Source organism: Pseudoliparis swirei, chromosome 7 (assembly GCF_029220125.1).
Source record: "Pseudoliparis swirei isolate HS2019 ecotype Mariana Trench chromosome 7, NWPU_hadal_v1, whole genome shotgun sequence".
Lineage (NCBI taxonomy): Eukaryota > Metazoa > Chordata > Actinopteri > Perciformes > Liparidae > Pseudoliparis > Pseudoliparis swirei.
This window is the reverse complement of record NC_079394.1, coordinates 5,960,328-5,976,083: the sequence shown is the minus strand read 5'-3', so window position 1 is coordinate 5,976,083 and position 15,756 is coordinate 5,960,328. Positions and strand designations below refer to the sequence as shown.

General features: G+C 43.8%; 1 protein-coding gene across 2 annotated transcripts in view; it reads left to right on the top strand.

Moving 5' to 3' along the window:
• Positions 1 to 8,827: 8,827 nt before the first annotated feature.
• ttc28 (tetratricopeptide repeat domain 28) overlaps positions 8,828 to 15,756 on the top strand; it is a 165,393-nt gene continuing 158,464 nt past the window's right edge. For both annotated transcript variants that reach the window (XM_056418771.1, XM_056418770.1), the window contains exons 1-2: positions 8,828 to 9,041; positions 11,547 to 11,846. In XM_056418771.1, the coding sequence (XP_056274746.1) occupies positions 9,012 to 9,041; positions 11,547 to 11,846 (330 nt within the window). In that variant the 5' untranslated portion in view covers positions 8,828 to 9,011. The remainder of the gene's footprint in view (positions 9,042 to 11,546; positions 11,847 to 15,756) is intronic.

Sequence of the window (15,756 nt, the reverse complement as noted above, 5' to 3'; positions counted from 1 at the left end):
AAACTTCCTTATTCACTTTACTCTGTCATCTTTCCTGCCTATATACCCACTTGAGCGGTGGGCTTGGCAAAGGAGGGTCCACTTTCCGACCAATCAGCGTGAGGCATGAGGCAGACGCTCCCAGTGACCGCGAAGAGGAGCAAACACTGAGGATGAAGAACATTCCTCTTCATTGAATTTCATCACAGTATTTTGATGACATCCTATAGAATGTGTCATGGTCCACTGTTAGGACTGGAAGATGTGCGCGCTCTGCACTGGTGTGACTGGCACCACATTTAAATGATCCCACCTTGTGCTGACACAATTTAGAGCTAGGCTATAGATAAAGAAGTTGTGATCAACAACAAGCCATTCTGCTCGCATCCTGTGAGACCTCCCGTGACATGTGTGCAGGCTGTCCTTTGCGTCCTCCTCTTGCCACTAAAGGAAATGCACGCAAAAGAGTCGCGACTATTTTGGCCTCGACTACCAAAAGCGGGAACGGTTCAAACCTGAACGATCCAGTATGGTGGCAGGGAGCATCTGTGTCAGGATGACTGCGCACTACAAAGTGCTTTAAGATGAGGTTGTCTCCAAAGTGGCTTTTAATGAAATGTGAGTGGTGGAATGTAAAGAAGATTCAGCTATGAGCTGCTTCACTTGAGTATTTACACTTCCTGTAGGCTACTATCATGTACGTTTTACTCCACGACATTCACAAGTATCAGCTATTCTAAGTTACTTTGCAGAATTACATTTGACATGAAAGTCATATTCTTATATTATAAAAGTATACTGTCCGGCAGTGCACCTATAACATTAAAATAAAGCATACATGTTTCGGCATCATAAATATAAACATGCACTATGAATACTTTTAATATTTTTTTTAGATGATGTTGGTAATACATATTTATCAACATCAAGCAAGACTTTTTTACTTTACTTATAATAGACATTTTGCCAGAGTGCCAGAGTACTGGCCTTGAATATAACAGAGGAAATGTTAATTAGTGTGTAAAGACATGCTGCTATTTATGTTGTGGAAATAATGGCACATAATGAAAAGTCTAAATTACCATCAATTTAGTAGATTGCATGTATAACATTTGCATATATACAGCGAGATCCGTAAGGAGCTGTCAGTAAAGACTGAACCAGCTTTGAAAGCATGCAGACAGGAGCAGTGGGTCAGTGGTCAACATTGTAAATTCTTCATGCTAAAAATGGGCTTGATCCCCACCCTTTTCTGTACAGAGACTTTCTTGTCAGAATTGGATTACATTGTTTGGCGGGTGCCGTTGATACAAAAGCCCATCAGCAAGTGATCAACAACAGGCCTTTAGCTAAAAAAAATTTTTTTTTTTTTAAAAGGCCGAAAAGTTTAACATGTCGGAGCAGGAAGTACAGGTGGAGCCTAATGCTTTCACAATGGCCCCATATACTATTTATATGTCCCAGGAACATGCACAATATCAGAGCCCCAAAGAGAATGCAGTGCAACATCACGAATGCTGTTGATCACAGCTGTGCTTTCCCTGCACGCCACTGTGCACTGTGGGAAAGGCTTATTGCAATACTCAAGGTACTTTGTACTTCTTAATTTGTAGGGAAGTCCACTCTGCTGGTGTCAAGGCCATAGGCCGCTCGAAATTATCTTTACACCATCTGCTGGTGAAAAGCTGCACACATGTTTTTTCCCTTAGATACATACTGTAGTTACACTGGTTGGCCTCATATTCTTATTTCTGCAATATAATTTTTTTAAATCTAAAGGTGCGTTCACACCAAACGCGAAACTATTTTTTCGCGCGACCAAATCCCATGAAAAGTCAACGTACAGACGCTTGTGGCTGCGATAGACGCGATATTTTCCCGGGCGGCGCGTTTGGGGCGTTTGGGGCGACGCGATGTGGCCGACGCGTTGACAGCGGCGCGTTTTCAGCGGCGCAATTTTCGCCCCGAGTTGAAATATTTCAACTTTGAGGCAGTCATCTCGCAACTCGGGCCAATCGGCTCTTGTATTCCGACGAGACACGGAGATAAGCCCCGCCCCTCGCGGAGCGTCTCGACGCTCATGGTGAGAACACGGTGAATGGTCGAGCGAGTAAACTCACGCGTTTTGGGCGACGCGAAAAATAGTTTCGCTTTTGGTGTGAACGCACCTATGTAATCTCGACGCGCGTCAAAATTTTGACGCGTCCGGTGTGAACACACCATTAGTCTTAAATTTGTATTGATTCATATACCTTGGCAATTCATTAATTATGTGTCAGTTGTGCTGAATATTATGAAACATGGAAATACACTAATATTTTACAAGCACTCTATTTGTCAAATCTAAAAAACAAACATAGATATAGGATGGGGTTTCATAACATTCATGGACTGTTGCATTGCAAAACAATTCCATTGCAAAAACCTGATAGGTTTTTTCCTCTCTATATCATGTAAAATATTCACGGTCAAGGAGGTGAGAAATGAATCACAGACAACGTAGTATCTTTGTAAGCTTTGGCCAAAGGGGAAGCTCAGACGCACGTGCGAGCACGACGACCTCCAAGACATTCCGCCGAGCACCCCTTTGGTCCAGCCTTTTATTGAAAGCTTAATCACACACACACACAACAACAAAGGAGAAGTGTAACTGAGGACAAGTTGACATATTCCTTCCGTCTGGTTTATTATCACTTCCTTATCAGACTCCCCAAACCCATAACACAACCTTCGGGTGGGAACGCGGAGTTCGGGAAGCTCCTCTGATTGTTTAGTTTAAGATACGGTAAGCAATAACATAACATACATTTATATCTCTGTCAGTTCCCTCCTGTTTATGCTATTGCTTATTATTTAAACATGGTCAATAAGGGCACTCATTTGATTTGTCTAATTTCTAAGCAGCATGTGATTTACGTATTTGGGTTAAGCAGTCCAAGCAGAATCATGATTATTCTTTTTTTTTCTTACACATAATTTGTTAGTAACACCACACCAATCTCTATGGGAATTAAACTTTTTAGTTAGCAGCTTCACATCAATAATTGTCCGTTCCTTGTGAGGAGTTTTACACAATTATGTCATACAAGCTTAAACCAAAAGTTTACGTTATATTTTCTTAAACGGGAGCATTGACAGGTCTTCCCATCCCATCATACATATGAATGTACGCGGTCGTTTCAATGGGCTCCTCTCGTTTGAGTTCCTCGGGACCTCTCGCTCCATCACCCGAGCCGACACCTAAGAGCAGGGATCGTTGGTTTCTTCACTGACGTTGAGATGGCTGTCTTTTAAGCGGACAGCCCCCTTTGAAGTCAGTCTTCCCCTCTGCTCGTGGTCGTCTCGGGATCAGGGCACTGGTCCGGGATTTCTGTAGGGAACAGTTTGCAATGGGAAAGATGTATCCAGGTGGTCCTCTCGGCTATCTTTACAGCGGTTGCAGTCGTCAGAAGGACTTGGAATGGTCCCTCCCAGCGAGCGTCGCTCCACGTCTTTTTCTTGATGACGCGGATGCAGACCCAGTCGCTGACCTGTACAGACATAATGGGGGAGACAGGTGAATCTGGCAAGACATTTGCTTCCCTGACTCCTCTCCCCATCATGGTCTTCTTCATGTACTCCACTATTGTTTCTTTCTCCCCCACCCGCTCTAAATCTGGGTGAGTTAGTGGTAGGCGGTAGGGGCGTCCATGAATGATTAGGTTTCCTTGAGGGTTGTGCTTGATGCATGGCACACATGCTTTACAAAAAAATTTTAAGTAGTTTTGTTCTATCATAGATACCATCCCTCCTGTTGAGACATGGCATTGCCCATGACTCAAAATAGCAACGGCCTTGAATAGACTTCTTGGTAGGATCTCAATGTCTATTGGACTTGACGGTGTTGTTCGTACTGCGTGTACCTGTGGTGTTTTAGCCGCGCGTTTTGCTTCTTCATCAGCGTTAGCATTGCCTTTTGTTATTTCATCTTTCTGTTTGTTAGTCTCCTCGTAGTCAGTCTCGTCCTCTACGAGGGTGCTGGGGCTGCTCTGTGGCTGCCATTGGGGACGTTTCCGCCCCCACTTAGGGTGGGGGCAGTCACGTGACCAATGTCCAACCCCTCCGCAGGCCCAACATTCTTCCTCATTTCGCCCTCTACCCCTCCCTCGAGTCTGTCCACGGCCTCTTCCTCGGCCTCCCCTGTACCCTCCCCTTGTGGTTTCCCTCCCCTGGTATGCAGTCAGTCCAAAATCCCCCCCCTCTCGAACGTAGACCTCTGGTCCTTTGTTCATTTTCAGTTTAATGAGGTTTTCTGCGTGACGTGCATTTGACATAATTGTGTCCATGTTAGCTGTTTCCCAAGTGACGCAGTGTTTTCTAATCCAGTCCTCTATAGGTTTCTGGATACCACGGAGGATGCCGTGTTTCAATGATTGTTGGTAGGGTGTTCCTCCCCCATCCTCGTAGGGATCCCACTGCTTGCCCTGTGTTCCTCTTCAGAACGGAATTGGAACTCGGAGACTGACTCTCCGGGTCCCTGTTTACATGCAGCTAATCTGCTGTGGGATGCTGATTGTTGGAACAGTGGGCGAGCTCTTGTCATAACGGCCTCTACCTGGTCTCTGTAACGCCCGCCCATTGGACCGTTCAATGGGTGGACAAAGGGTGCTCCTTCGTCCGCTATTCCTGTATAATCCCCCCTGCATTTCACCCATCGTAGCACGAACATTTTCTGCATAACTTTCTCCATCTCCTTGCCGTTCAATTTGTAGGATTCGGCCAGCATGAACAAATCTAATACGAACTGATCAAAGTTTTTCTGTGGTGGAGTAACTCCTTCACATGCATTGGTACATTCGGCCTCCATCCATGGCCGGAACACATACGCGGGTGTGTCCGCATCATGTGGATTAGAGACTTGTAACATTGGAAATGCGTTTGCTTTCTTCGGTATGTCGGTGGGACGGTTACGTAGGCGTGTGGAAATCGGTGGGGGCTTTGGGTCCTGGAGCTCTTTTAATTTGGGATATAACGGTGTGGTGACGCGGTCGTATGCTGGAGGTGATACGTCCTCCTCGTCATCCGGCTCGCTCTGTGGCTCCTCTCCGGAGCTGGACGCTGTTGCTACGGGGTGCTGGTGAACTGCTTTTACGTTGGTCTCGTCCAAATCGGTTTTTGTGTACAGGGCCTGTGAACTCTCTTTCCCTCGCGTGATTTCTACGGCCCTTAATTTTTCTTTTTCGTGGGCTTGTGCCCTCTCTTTTGCTGCTCGGAACCACTGTTCTGCTTGTTTTAGTTCGTGGTGTATTGATTCGCTGAGTCTAGGTATTTTGTTTTCTATGGCGATGGTTTTTAGAGTCTTACAGATTGTTTCTATCTCAAAAACATTTAGTTCGCCGGAAAAGCCGTATTTTGTTTTCCATTTTCTCAGATATTTTACACTATCTGAGTCCTGTTTGAACATAAACAATGCGTCGCCTGAAAATTCGCCTTCAGGCTTTCCGTGAGAATTACCCATTGTTTATGGTGTGATCGTATAGTATTAGTACATTTCCTCGTTTCTTTACCCAAACTTGCCAATCTGTGGTTGTCTAATTGAACAGGTCGGGCGACGCTGATTCAATAGAGTCACAGCATTCATTCACAAACAAATATAAACAAACAAAGCTAAACAAACACATATACCCTCCCACGAATATGTATTAGTTCACAACACTTATTTTTACGACGCGTAGTCAACCTTTATTTCTCGCAAAAAGGGCAAAACCTTATTTTTTCCGACGCGTAGTCAACCTTTATTTCTCGCAAAAAGGGCAAAACCTTATTTTTACGGCGCGTAATCAACCTTTATTTTTCGCAAAAAGGGCAAAACCATACATACTTTGTCTGGGTCAGTCTCCCTCGGTCTTCCGATCCGCCGGATCCCGTCAATCCACGACTGGATCTCCTCTCTGCAGAAATTATTATCCACTGCTGAGCGGTCTCTTAATCCGATGATCAGTCGGGGCCTTGCACAGGTGTCAGTGGCTCCGCAGGAAAAAGAAAAATCCAGCCGATGGGTATGTTGGGATCCGGGTCACGGCACCAAGTTATGATAGGTTTTTTCCTCTCTATATCATGTAAAATATTCACGGTCAAGGAGGTGAGAAATGAATCACAGACAACGTAGTATCTTTGTAAGCTTTGGCCAAAGGGGAAGCTCAGACGCACGTGCGAGCACGACGACCTCCAAGACATTCCGCCGAGCACCCCTTTGGTCCAGCCTTTTATTGAAAGCTTAATCACACACACACACAACAACAAAGGAGAAGTGTAACTGAGGACAAGTTGACATATTCCTTCCGTCTGGTTTATTATCACTTCCTTATCAGACTCCCCAAACCCATAACACAACCTTCGGGTGGGAACGCGGAGTTCGGGAAGCTCCTCTGATTGTTTAGTTTAAGATACGGTAAGCAATAACATAACATACATTTATATCTCTGTCAAAACCCAAAAAACATTCATACATTCCAACATATCTTGCCAAACAGGGTCCTCATTGCCCTCATTGCCCTGACAAACAAATCACGGATTCTCTTCAGCCGGCTCTTGTTGACTTTCACAGGTGGACCTTCATCAGGCGACTCCTCTCCTGGACCGGCTGCATCGTGGCTGACAGCTGGTTCCTCTTCAGCGGATCCAGAAGCGCCTACAGGGCTCTCAAGTTTTGAAGACAGACAAGAGTGACATTTCCATCACCCCCGCCCCCCTCTGCAGAACGAAAATTTCGGATATCAGTCAGTCGCGCGCAATTCCAGGATGCTTTATTTTCATTGGTTGCTGGATTAAATCTTACCCAGATACAACAGATACGGGTTTTTTTCTGATTGGCTATTGTGTAGCCCATTTTCTTTTTTTTGATTGGCTGATAAGTGGCTCCTCACAGCAGAACTCTAGGGGAGCGCTTGATTCCTCCACGGTGAGGGCAGCGCGGCCAGCTCATGTTTGCGCGCTGCAGCACATTAAAACATTAAATAGCCGAGAGTTTTTTTCAGCGTGAGAAAAACGATGTGTGGCGGGAGTGCGTGATTTAAGACCGAAATGCGTGAGTCTCACGCTCAATGCGTGACACTTGAGAGCCCTGCGCCTATAACTCAAGCAGCTGCTGCTCCATTGTTTGAGGGAAGTATTTCCATGACGAGAGAAAGGAGCCTGTCATTAGGTGTGGGTGAAGCCTGCTGTCAGAAGGAGGTTCCCTTCTGAGTCATCGAGGAGTGGCTGAGTCTGCGCAGAAAGAGGTTTCTCTGTTGAGTCCTCCATTGGAAATAACTCCTTCACACTGAATAAAACAGGACAATTACTAAATAAATCAGTCAAATCTGAATGCAAATATGTCTATTCATACATCGATCCAACCATATTATTATACCGGAAACTGTAACTGTAAACTGTAACTTAATAGAAGCTGGTGTCCATTTCATCCACCAGTTTGAGCTGGTTTGAAATAAAGTATTTGGTTTTGTATGACAATGCAACAGGTTATATATATATATTTCAGCATGTCCAAAACAAATAATGTGCATTTACTGTTTTGTTGTTTGTCAGTTCATTGCTGCTTTACTGTAATGTGGATTGCAAGTAGCCAGCAGCTACAGGGTTGAATGCTGTGGCTTTTTTTATTACCACGAACTGGTTTAATTCAGTTGTCGGCACAGTTCTGAATAAATACAATTTCTGTTAACAAAAAAAATGATGCTCAGATTTGTTGAGACGTAGATTAGTTTCGCAGTATATTGGGGAATCATCTCTATCGCGATACCTTTATTTTCATGTTCAACATATGATAATTGCATTGTATCATGATTTACTCCGCATTTCCCGACAAGATACTGACATTATGGTATATATACCATAATGTCAGTATCTCACTTCAGTGGTCTTTTCCTTTAGCCCAAAAGTGCACCATACAATCTCTTACTAAAAAAACCCAACAACCTTTGATTATCCTTTCCTTTAACGCCAACCTCAGGCCAAAAGTTTCACCGCCATCTGGATGACTTGATTCTGATACATCGATTACTTAAAGATGAAGCCTGTGATCAGGATTTTCTTTAAGAATGGTGTCAGATGAAAAGTTAAAGTCCTAAGCATTGGGATTCAGTGTTAAAGGTGCCATCCATAAGATATGGTTTTAAGTCAACAACTTCATTTTACCCCTGAACTGTGACTGAAACTGAGAAAAACTGTTGTGCAAAATTCAGGAAATATTCAATGTGGAAACTGGAAATATAAAGGTCATTTAATCAGGCCGTATTTACCATGTCATATGCAGATACAAGCAAACCTTTACCATTTAAAATAGTGCAGTAGTGAGTTTACCTTCAGACTATGCAAAGGTGATCAAACATGTGTCTCTCGTTGACCAGCACCTCTCTGTAGTTTATTGACATTAAAGTGGTCGTTGCTGTCATAAATTCCTCATATATGACTGCAAATATAACTCCAGATGCTGAATTGAAACTCTCTTCTCACTTGATAATTACGGTTGAACAAATAAAACCTGAATGCAGCATCAATTAGCGCGAGGTGTGGTTAATAATCTGGTGCACGCGTGCATCCTCAACTCAGTTTATGAACTACGACCTAAAGTTAGCTAAAAAGTTGACATTGAATTAAATTCACAAATGCAAACGAAGCATAATCTAAACAGTCATTCTTTAATCTCGCTTTCTTTCCCCTGACTCAGCCTCCCACAGCCCTCCATGCCTCCCTGTCCGCTATGGCAACACCGCAACAGGGGGGAAAAAAAGACGAGGAGAAAAAAGAAAAAAGGGAAAAGAGTTGACAACATGGCGCCCTCTCCCTGAGAAAAAAGTTTCTGCAGAACGCCACATAGCTCCGTCTCGGTGGAATCTCTTCGCAGTTCGTCGACACTCGCGCAGCACCGAGGGATTGGGGGCTAACTCTTAAAACGCCTCGTGAGCCGTTAAACGGTGGATAAAAAGAGTCCAGGAGGAGTGTGATGGGGTGAGAGCGAGACGCCGCCGCACAAACCAACGCCGCCAGACAGGATGGAGAAGCCAGCGACTCGGAAAGAAAAGGTGAATAAGAATCTTTTAACAACTACAATGCCACGCGTGTTGCCATTTGTGTAGTTGTTGCCACTTTTTTGCTTTGCAACACTTTTTTTTAATTTTTAGCTCGCGTCCCCGGACAGGAAATACATACTAAATGACCATTGCTGCGAAAACCTCGTCAGAGACTTGTATCGATTTTCCAGCCATGCATGCTGCAGCGAATGTGTAGGCTCTCCTGGCGTAACAACAGCCCACGTAAAGCAGATTTACCGGGACGTGTCAACAGAAGGTCATGCAGATTACAGCAGAATTGACTAACGCTAACTAACACGCACTTAATGAGTGTGTGTGTGCATGGACAGTGAAGCTTGCACAGGGACTGCCCCTGTGCAAGCTTCACATGTGTGTGTGTGTATTTCCATGAGTAAATCTAGTGGACCAACAATGTAAATATATGCATTCCAGCCCTATATGTGTGTGTGTGTGTGTGTGTGTGTGTGTGTGTGAGTTCATCTCTGCTTCCTTGTGATTAAGTTGGTTGTTGGGTGTAGGTTCTCATTATCGCTCCCTCTCCACCCTTCCTGCCCACAGACTCTAGCCCCCAGTTTGCAGGAGCAGATGGGACAGCAGTCCCAGTGAAACCTCTGATTAGTTCCCTTCTCTGTCCTGCTCTTCAGATGAGATCTGCGTGTACGGATTCAGCTTGAAGGGAAAACCGACAGGCTCTTGGGCCCTGGAAGAATTAATTAATAATATATACTTTTCCTGACACATTTGGAGAGCGAGCCTTGAATCTAAGCATGTGTGACAGTGCTGCCAGTTGTGGTGTGGAAGGTACTGCCTCAGTGTGTTTTTGTTTTCCTGAGAGGTTGGTTGGCGGCCCGTGGGACTTGAAGCAACTAACCCAGCAGTACAACTTGTTTTGAAACCTCCGTGCACACACACACACACACACACACACCAATGGTTTACCTGTTGCCGCAAAGATTTACCAAGCCACAGGTGTTAAATTGACTTTTATAGGGAGGATATAAAAACACTGGGTACTTTAAAGTTCAATCAAAGTATAAAGAAGGAAGTAATTCCCTTGTTTTCACGTGATAAAAAACATTATTTGATGGTTATAATGCAGATATAAACAAGTAACGGTGCAAGAGATGAAGGTCAAAGGGTCAAAGAAAGAAACTGGTTGGCCCTGCACTGTAACTGGACTTTGAGTCTACTTGATGCCCTCATATTTGCTGCATCTACTCCCCGGGCCTCTGGAAGTAATTACCAAGCCTGCCCTAGCCCAGAATTCAGTCTGAGGAGGTGTGGTGAGAAAGAGGTACAATGGAAGCCGGCCTTAAAAACATGCAACCCTGACGTGAATGTCATGATTTAGTAATACTCGGCAAACTGTCCCTGTTAAATGGATTTGACACTCGTCTACCGAACCAAGGAGACTGTGCTGGTTGGATGCAGCAGCGACAGCAAGACTCACTCAAATGATCATGAGTGAATGGGAACAATAATAGATTTAATCCCACATTCATGCTGATGGCTTTGCTCTAAGGCTCTAAGGCAGGTATTATCTTGCTGTGGTTTGAAATGTATCGTCACAATGAAGACGTCTTTATTCCTTAATTTGAACTTGATATCATTATGTTGTGTCTAAACCGCAGTACAGATGAATAACAAGTAAACGGCTGTGAACATCAGAAGAGATATGGTCTTCATTTTGAACTAACAATAGGTGAAAGATAAAACCTTGTGCTCAAGACCTCGCTAGTTTTAAACCTTGATGGATCTGTCTTATGTAAAGATGACACTTGAATTTACGTTACTTGGAATTTAGTGGAAAAAAAGTTATATTGCATGTGCTTTACAGATGTGCAAGTCCTTCAAAGGTTGAAACACAGAACAACATCAGCAATCTCACTAGAGTCCTCTTTGAAAAACACAAGATACATTAATCATTAATTTAGCTTTTACGTTATCTGTATTATTTGAGAGTCAGTTTACTAGTAATTTGATTTGAGCTAAATAGAAGTAACACTAAACAGAACCTTCATACAGGGCCAAATATATGGATCATGTCTTCCCTGGTTATTATATATATTTTTCACAACAGACATTGATTTTCTAACAGGAAAATCACGAGTGGAACAAATATGATTAACAATGACTCAGCTAAGTTAGTTCAGTGACGGCTTGCACAATACCAGCAGCTGACCAGACAACATATAATTCAGCTGTTGATGTTCCTTAATAATTACATATTTGCTATTATATGTGAAAACATGCGAGTGAATGATCAAATAGGTCTACAGTCTATGCTTTTATTGCGTCAGTGGGAGAATATTTGTCCTCTATAATCCTGCTTCATATTCACAAATAGTCTTTCCTTCACATTTCAGCTGCACATTCTAACTACGGCATGTTCAGTTTGTTATTGATTTCCTTGCTCAGGTGCTGTCTGTTAAATTATCCGATTTTTTTTATTCGACTGACGATGGCTTTCTCACTCCTTTTGTCCGTTTTCTCCAGTTTTCCATCTTCGGTTCTCGGACAGCGGGCAGACCAGTGCGATGTGTCTCCGGAGTCCAGGGGGCCAGGTATGGTCTCAGCAAGGCCGAGTTCATGGAGAAGGTGCAGCAGAGCAATGAGGCGTGTCAGCGCGGCGACTTTCAGGCCGCTGTTCATTTGTACACTAACGCCTTGCAAGCTGACCCACAGAACTGCATCCTCTATAGCAACCGGTCCGCAGCGCAGCTCAAACTGGGACAGCACCAGGCGGCGCTGGATGATGCCGAAAAAGCTTGTGAGCTCAATCCCAAGTGGCCCAAGGTGAGTGTGTAACTGAGGAAACTCAATTGTCCAACAATGGAGCAACAGAAGGATCCTCCGCTTTTCACCCTGGGTATAATAACATTTCATCTTGTTAAACAGAAATTAATGACTTTTCTCAAGTGCACCAATAAAGCGTCATTACCAAGGACTGTAAATCTCAAGCATAAAATCTAATCTGGGGGCACTGATGTCCAGATCATTGCCAATTTGGTCTTTTATTATCAGGACTTGGCTGCATGGATTGAAAATGAGGATGTGCTGTTTTGTGTGACATTTTAAGTATGTGTGATTTAAAAGTGTTGCGGCCAAATTCAATTTGGTCAAATACTGGGTGATAATAGTCCAGCACACAATGCGATTGCATCATAGATATAATATTGTTTTACTCACTATTGGGAGTTTCTTTCACGCCACGTTGCTTTTTTTCACAAATAGTCGATGATGATTTATCCTCAGTTTAAAGTGTTTAAAATTCCAATCACCTCTCAGTTGCGTTCTTATGGCGGCTGATCAATAGAAAGTTTTCTGGGGTCTTGTCTTTGATCTTGTCCATGCCATGTGGACTAACTTGCGATAGATTTCACATTACCGAGCCGCAGAGATCACTGGGAGACCAATTCCTCTCCGTGATAGAAATGCATTGATTTCATGATCCAGCATGGAGAGATACTTTTGTCTTTCAAGAGAGGGATTGATGATAATGTGGTAGAGTGGTATTGATGGTAGTTTGTCGCTACCAATGATGCATCTGTAGCCACTTCTTCTTTAAACTGAGGTTGTGCATCTTCAGACCCTCTGGTTGGTTTCTTCCTCTGTCAAAATGTGGCATTGTAGTGAGAACTGAAACTGTCGCCTTCTCATACATGTTGTGTGCTCGCATCATTGGACTGTCACCGTCTGTAGTTCTTCATATTATTGTTCTTATGAATACACGGTTGCTGTCCATCAGTTGTTCTAGATGCTTCTCAGTACAGTGCTTTTTCCATGTCATTTGATATGACCACTTCTCTAACAATAGTCTTCCCTCCATGTTGTCTCCCTTTGGAGCATCCGAGTGTTCACTGAGTACATCTCCTTCATTGGAGGGAGATCTCACATCCCTCTGAGGCCAGTGAGGCCAAACTACCGGTATGTCATTGAAAATCACGGCCCCAAAATCATTCGCCTTTCTCTTCTTTATATGCTATCCAAGTACAATGGATCCCTCTGTGGTCCGACTGGGGGGTGGTTGGCTTAATCTCGACAGTGTAGCTGTGCTTATTCTTGGATTTACAGTCTGACAGCTCTGACTCTCATGCTGACGTTTGAGTTAGCGGACTCTGTGCCGATGTGCAGCCTGCCCTTGTGTTTTACTTTGTAACGTGAGCCAAAAGGATTAATGCATCTGTGGAATTGAAATATACAGAGGGCTTCATGTTTTTAAACAAGTGTCTTGAATCACCACTAGGGGTCAGTCTTGTCAAACAGGAAGTCTTGTAAAAGTTTGTCGTCTGCAGGACAAAAAGGCAACCAGGCAATTTAATTACAAAGACGCTTATTCGAAATTCTGTGGGTTCAAGGAATTTTTTATCATGGCTGTCATATAGATTTATAAATGTGCTTAAAGCTGTATCAACACAGCCACCATGGAGACCATTTTACTACCCGATTAATGTCCAGGTGGAGGCCAAGGTCCCGACAAATCCATCTTCCATTTCTAAAAGAAAAATCAGATGCATCAAAATTAATGATTTTCTAATCAAAGTTGGGTAATTGTGTCTCATTGAGCTACAGAGGATATGAATGAACGTGCATACATACTTGTATTTGGATTTATTACAACTCCTGTATTATGTGACTGTTGCCTCAAAGAATTGATTAGTAATGGTAGCCTTGACACTTATGGCGTTGCCCTCGGCGACGTCGAGGTTCGGCGTCGTACAGTCCTTCTGCTGCACCTGGATGTTTGATGAAGGTGCAGGGATTAAATCACGGGGTCGTACTGGCATTCAGATCCTGCGTGAGAACATAATATCATCAATCATACCTCCCTACGACCACACTTCTGGAATGGCCCGTCAAACAGTGACAGGCGTGGTTTTGCTGCCCCCAGCATCAGCGAGCAGCCCCCCCCCCCCCGAAGCCCGCAGCCAGCCTGTGAAGGAGCCCCCTGTCTAATCTGTCAGCTTTGCCTGCTGTAAATTCCAGAAAACACATTCTGAAAGAAGAAAGAAAATGTGTGGTTTAATGACCCGAGAGAAGCTTTAGGCCCTTTGTACCTCACCCTCTTACTGAATATAAAAAAAAGCTTAAATGAGAACAAAATAGGCTGTCTGTTCACATTTGGTGTCTGCCTGTCTGGGAGGGAAACGTGTTTAACCGAGCCGCTAAACCTGCGCATGATTCATTTTGAAGTGCTTCGTGTTTGTTACACTTTTTGGTCGAAACCGGTTGTGAGGTTGAAAACATTTTGGCTTCTATTTCCAGTGGGTATTTTGTGATTCTGTGTCGCACGGCAAGTGTTTTCAGGCGTGTACCAGAAACGGAGAGGACAATACCCTCTAGATGGATTCCTTGTTTCTTCTGCTGCTCCATCTGGTCCCTCCCTCTCGATGCGGCGGTTCTGGCGACATGTTAAACAACCGGCCCATTTCTGCTATCACTGCCCTTCTCCTTCGTGAGCGCTGACAGGAGAGTTCCCAGGAAACCAAAAGACAACTGACACTGCAGTGTCAGGGGGAATATCTCGATCATTTGCATATCTTCTGATTATATCGGATGTGATGGTACCTATCAACGGTGTTCTCTCTCCTCGGGTGTGTAGTTGCTGTGACACTCTTTCATAATGACGGTTAAAACCCATGCAGCCTTTCTTGTCAGATAAGACATTTTTCTCACAGCGCATGTCCATCCTTGAATACATTTTTCGTTTCCACCAACATAAAAGTGACCATTCACATTCCAGTAGAGCGACCTTGAGGGTTTGCATTGGAAAAGGTCATGGTGTGTGCAGCGCTGAAAGGCGACTTCAATTACAGCGGCTGAACATCCAGTAATTGTGTGTATGGTGACGGCGTGATGAGGCACAATGCTTCTCTCTCTCCTGCAGTGCCGGGCGATGACGTTGGCTTTCGCTCGTACTGTACGTGGAAAAAGAAGCAAGATAATTTTGCGATTTGATGACCTCATTCTGTGCCACTCGGCGGCGCTCTGCTTTTCATGTGGATGGGAACCAACAGGGTGTAATGCTCCCCTGTTGGTACGACAGCCCGTTAAACCAGCTCCCATCTGATCTCGCAGTGTGTGGAGAACTAAGAACCTGGCTTTTGATCTCCTGTGGAGAGTGGTTATCATCTTGTTCCTTTCTTCTTGCTCTCATTCGCACCATCTGAAATATTTGTTTCACAACACCTCGGTGACCTGTGCTGTTATTTTGATATATGCTGAATAATGAACTGAAAACCTCCCGCTGAAGCCACAGCAAACTTTTTGGATATTTTTTTAAAGTTTCACTTTAAGACTCAAACTTAGAAGTTACAATAATGTGGCTTGCGTGTTTTCTCTCCTGGCTGTGCAGTTTTAGATTTAATTCAATCTGTAAATGAAAACTGCTGACTACATGTATATTGGTGCCACAGTATGTATGCAGCTTTCGTCAACGTGCATATTCACCCGTAGTTGGTAATAAACGTAAAAAAAATATGAATGCCTCTCGATAATCATGAGAGTACGGCTAGACAGCAGAGACTCAGAATAGTGTGCAGAGAAAGTTGCTCACTGAGTAGCATTTTCAAGTCAGATGATGAGTTGCTTCGTGCAAATAATTGGGTTATTGTGAAAAATGGGACACTGGGGCTCATCTACAACTGCACTTCCTTCTGGATCTTGCAACACAAACGAGCCATACTTCAGTATTGTAATTATCAAA